A 3,949-nucleotide genomic window follows, 5' to 3' on the forward strand; every position below is an offset into this window, starting at 1 on the left:
TACTATAAATGTTTTTGCCACTGATTTGATATAAAATTCTCCTGCAAATATTTTTGCTGCTGTTTTTTACTTCATATTCTTAAAGTTTATTAATGCTTTTAATCTGGATGTACGTTATTAGTTTCTAATTTTCTAATATTGCCCTATGATATTTTCAAGACAAAAATATCAATGGCCAAGAAAAATAAAGCACAATCCAATACATAATTGCCTAATGATATCCTAAACAATATTAATCATATTGCCAAAATCAAATGTACAAATTTCAGTCAATCTATTCTCTATTACATTTCCTACAACATTATCGCAAATTACTACTAATTTGATACTTTTCTTTCTCCAACAACGGTTGCAGGGATATTAATCATCTTGCAAATAAACTGTGCATATTAAAAGAAATTGATCTCTACCAAGTGATCAATAAAATACCTAGCTTAAACCGAAGTAGCAGAGATTGATTGGAACAACCAGTTGCAGCCAAAAATGAGTCGGCCATTTTAATAAATGGGACGGACTTGCATTTCAATTAAATAAACAAGAAAAGAGGTCTTCAAATGCAATCAGATGAAATATTAAAATGGCAATCAATTTACAAATACACGTTAACTTTATTCATGCAGTATTCCTACAAAGTGGTAAATGTATTTAGAGGCTTTTTCAATGATGATTTATGCAGACATTCTATACCCAAATATTGCCAGAACTTCAAAAATTTTGAAATAAAACCCCCTTGCGCCTAATTACAAAAATTCTTCAATTTCGCTGCAAAATTTCTTGATTTGAGATTACCGGTAATACAAATCAATCTTTAGAACCACGTTCAGTCAGACCTTCAAGATTTTATTTATTTGCAATGACCCAATTCTTCATTTGTGTCCAGTAGTTAAAATATGTTACAAAAATGTTTCAGGGAAAAAAGGAAAAAGCCTTATACAGATTAAAAAGTTTGCCAACAAAACCGCTCCTATCTTTCTCCCTCTGAAAACCCATAACGGTGGAACAAGTAGATACCTTGACTTCAAAAAATATTCACAGCAAACTATTTGAACAAATTCAATCCTCTGCGAGATCAACATGCAATAATTGTTTTCCATCAAACTGAAGCTGTTTCTTGTCTTAGCAGCATAGGCATGTTAAGCAGTTCAGTCCTTTCTGGAAGTCCCAAAGCACAATAAAGACATCCATCCATCTACCATTGATTAGGGAAAGCTTCTCTGTAATTTGCATCCTCACCAAGTGTCAGCAGCCTTATTGTAGCATCCCTTGCCCGGGTATTCAAAAGTCTCTGTGCTAACCTATCTTTTGTGGATTCTTTCTTGTGCAGCATTGATGCAAGGCTTTTCTTTTTGTTTCTAGCCAACCTCCCCCCAGTGGTTGCCTTCACATTCTCCCCAGCAAATACAGAATTAGAGGTCGATGCCAATGCAGCATCTCTCAGAACCGCTTCATTATGTTCACGAATCTTAGCAAGCTTTGCACGCTTCTGTGATTGCTTATCCAATTTTCTTTTATTAGCTTCCTCATTCTCTCTATTCCGAACATTCTTTACAGCTTGTTTTGCTAATTGCTCTATTAAATCAGAATCAAGAGTTGTATCACTTGTTGAAGTGCTCTTATTGATAGGATTTCCTTCATCGTCTCGGGGTATGACGGGTCCATGGAAAGGGCAAACTCTCAAATCTCTTCTCTGACAAAGTCCACCTTTGTGTAATGGAGCATGGCATGGTTGTATTTCTACTTGCTCTTCTTCATAAATAGTTGCACGAATGTTTAGCTCTGCAATTTTTTCTGCTGGAATAACTGCATTGTAGTCTACCCTACCCCAGTGACTTTCAAGCTCTAAGCCCCTCTGGTTGGCAAGAACAACCCGATTTGAATCCCAATTATTCAAGAAATTGCCCCACTTTACAACTGGGCCTTCAGCTAAAAGCTTACTTCGAAGTGAGCTTGAATCAGCTCCTTTGCAACTCTGTGACTGATCACATTTTGCCTTCCCTTTACTGCTTTCAGGAGAATCATTTTTCGTCTGCCCAGAAGTTGAAGCCACAGCAAAGTTTTCATTTAGCTTATTGAGTGCATTAGAGCTCTCAAGTTTAATTGATTCAATTTTACCCTCCTCCCAAAAATCTTCTTCCTCATCCTTTTCACGCTTTGTAGTATCTGGAAGAGCATAACCTGATTCTACACATTTCTTCTTGACAGATTGGAGACGATTTTGGATATCAATGAATTCCTTCAGCACTGAATCTCTAGATCTATTATCTGGTACTTCGACCCTTATAAGAACAGAGATCCATTCTTGGACTGAAACCAGATGCTTTGTTACTAGAAGCTTGTACAGCTCCCTCAATGCATCAAAAACCACTTTGTTCTCACTGTTCTCATGAATCTTTTCTCCTTCTCTCAATGAATCAAGACGGATCTGGCGTAATTCTGAAGGGCGGAACTCTACAAAATCTTCATCATCTAAAGGACCAGGTGGCATAGTTTCCTGTTCAGTACGAACAATTTCTAAACACTCCCCAATCTCATCTAACGTTGACTGTATCTCTTCCTTTATTGAAGATAAATTTCCCTTCAATATTTCAAACTTGCTCTGTAGAATCTCTTTTGATCTCATCTCTCTTTCCCTTCTTTCCTGCGCAGCATTAGCCTGGATATTAGGAAATTGGAACCGAAGCGTGTTTTTAAGATAGTCAAAACCTAATCGAATCTGCCTGTAATGAATCCCAAATGAATCATTCCACTTCTCCAAAAATTCAATTGCCTTTGAACGCAAAACAGATGCAACAGCTGGTGGAGCAGGAAGCGGCAGATTCCTTCTGAACCCAACACTTAAACTCAACAGCTGATCCAAGTTTTCAACAAGAAGGGTCCTAAAAAGCTTTGATCGCATGAAAAGTTGATCAATTATGAGAAGTGTGAGATACCTGACCTGCAAACACCATCAAAACGCAAACATTTAGTGCATGTTTTATAGGATGTAAATAAATGTAATCAAGCAAAAATTCAGTACAAAAATAAAAATTTTAATTCACTGAATTACACTACATTCAATTACAACATAACAAGCATGAACTCAGTGCAGCTTAACATACAAAAATTAGTTACTTTCTGTTTCTCAAACCTCATTATAAAACCCAAAAAGGAATTACAACAGCCACAAAAAAAAGAAAATCTCATGTCTAAATTGGAGCTGGATGCATATGTTTTGCTAAAGGTATCTATCAAGAAATGCACTTTTTATCACTATAGATAATATTCTGCTCAATGGGTTACGCAAAATTGATTGAATTTTGTCCACTAAGCCTGAAACTATTAATTAAATTTGCTTACAATTAAAGAGAAATTAAAACAATAGTGATGATAAGAAGATTAAAGGAGTACCTGAGAGTGGTCGCGTTTCATGAGATCCATTAGGGTTTGTGCCGCCAGTCGGAGCTCCGAATCAGAATACCGGACCACCGATTTGATGGCCTTGAGGAGGCGGGGTTCCACCTCTGCCTCCGTCGAATTTGTGGCCTTCTCTATCAACGCCCTGACCTTCCCTTGCCCTAAACCTCCTACAGTTTCCATTGAATCACGCAAGAACAGGACAAATAAAATCAGGAAAATTCAAAAAGACTTCGCGTTTATTTATGCATTGTCTCTTTCTAATTTCGTCGATTATTTGCCGATGGGGTTCGGTTGGTAGCTATGGCTAACTTTTACCCTCTTCATTTAACAAATTTACGTTATTACCGCTTTAGATTTGACCCGGCAAAGGATTGATTCACATTCGAAATTAGACTAATTTAATTCAAAATCAAAATTAATTAAATCGATTAAAATCGACGTTGAATTAAACTACATTGACGGATTCAGTTCCGAGCCAAAATGGATCTTTTCTCTTTTAAAAATAAAAGTATAAAAAATTTAACAATTGAATTTAATTACAATCAAAATCAAA

General features: G+C 36.3%; 1 protein-coding gene across 1 annotated transcript; it reads right to left on the bottom strand.

Annotated features, from left to right (window-relative positions):
- Positions 1-819: 819 nt before the first annotated feature.
- LOC110642882 (UV-stimulated scaffold protein A homolog) lies at positions 820-3,647 on the bottom strand. Its single transcript, XM_021795065.2, has 2 exons — positions 3,388-3,647; positions 820-2,935 (listed from the first exon to the last, which is right to left on the bottom strand). The coding sequence occupies exons 1-2, from the start codon at positions 3,574-3,576 to the stop codon at positions 1,190-1,192; spliced, it is 1,935 nt and encodes a 644-aa protein (XP_021650757.2). The 5' UTR covers positions 3,577-3,647; the 3' UTR covers positions 820-1,189.
- Between the last annotated feature and the right edge of the window lie 302 nt (positions 3,648-3,949).

Source organism: Hevea brasiliensis, chromosome 10, assembly GCF_030052815.1.
Source record: "Hevea brasiliensis isolate MT/VB/25A 57/8 chromosome 10, ASM3005281v1, whole genome shotgun sequence".
NCBI lineage: Eukaryota > Viridiplantae > Streptophyta > Magnoliopsida > Malpighiales > Euphorbiaceae > Hevea > Hevea brasiliensis.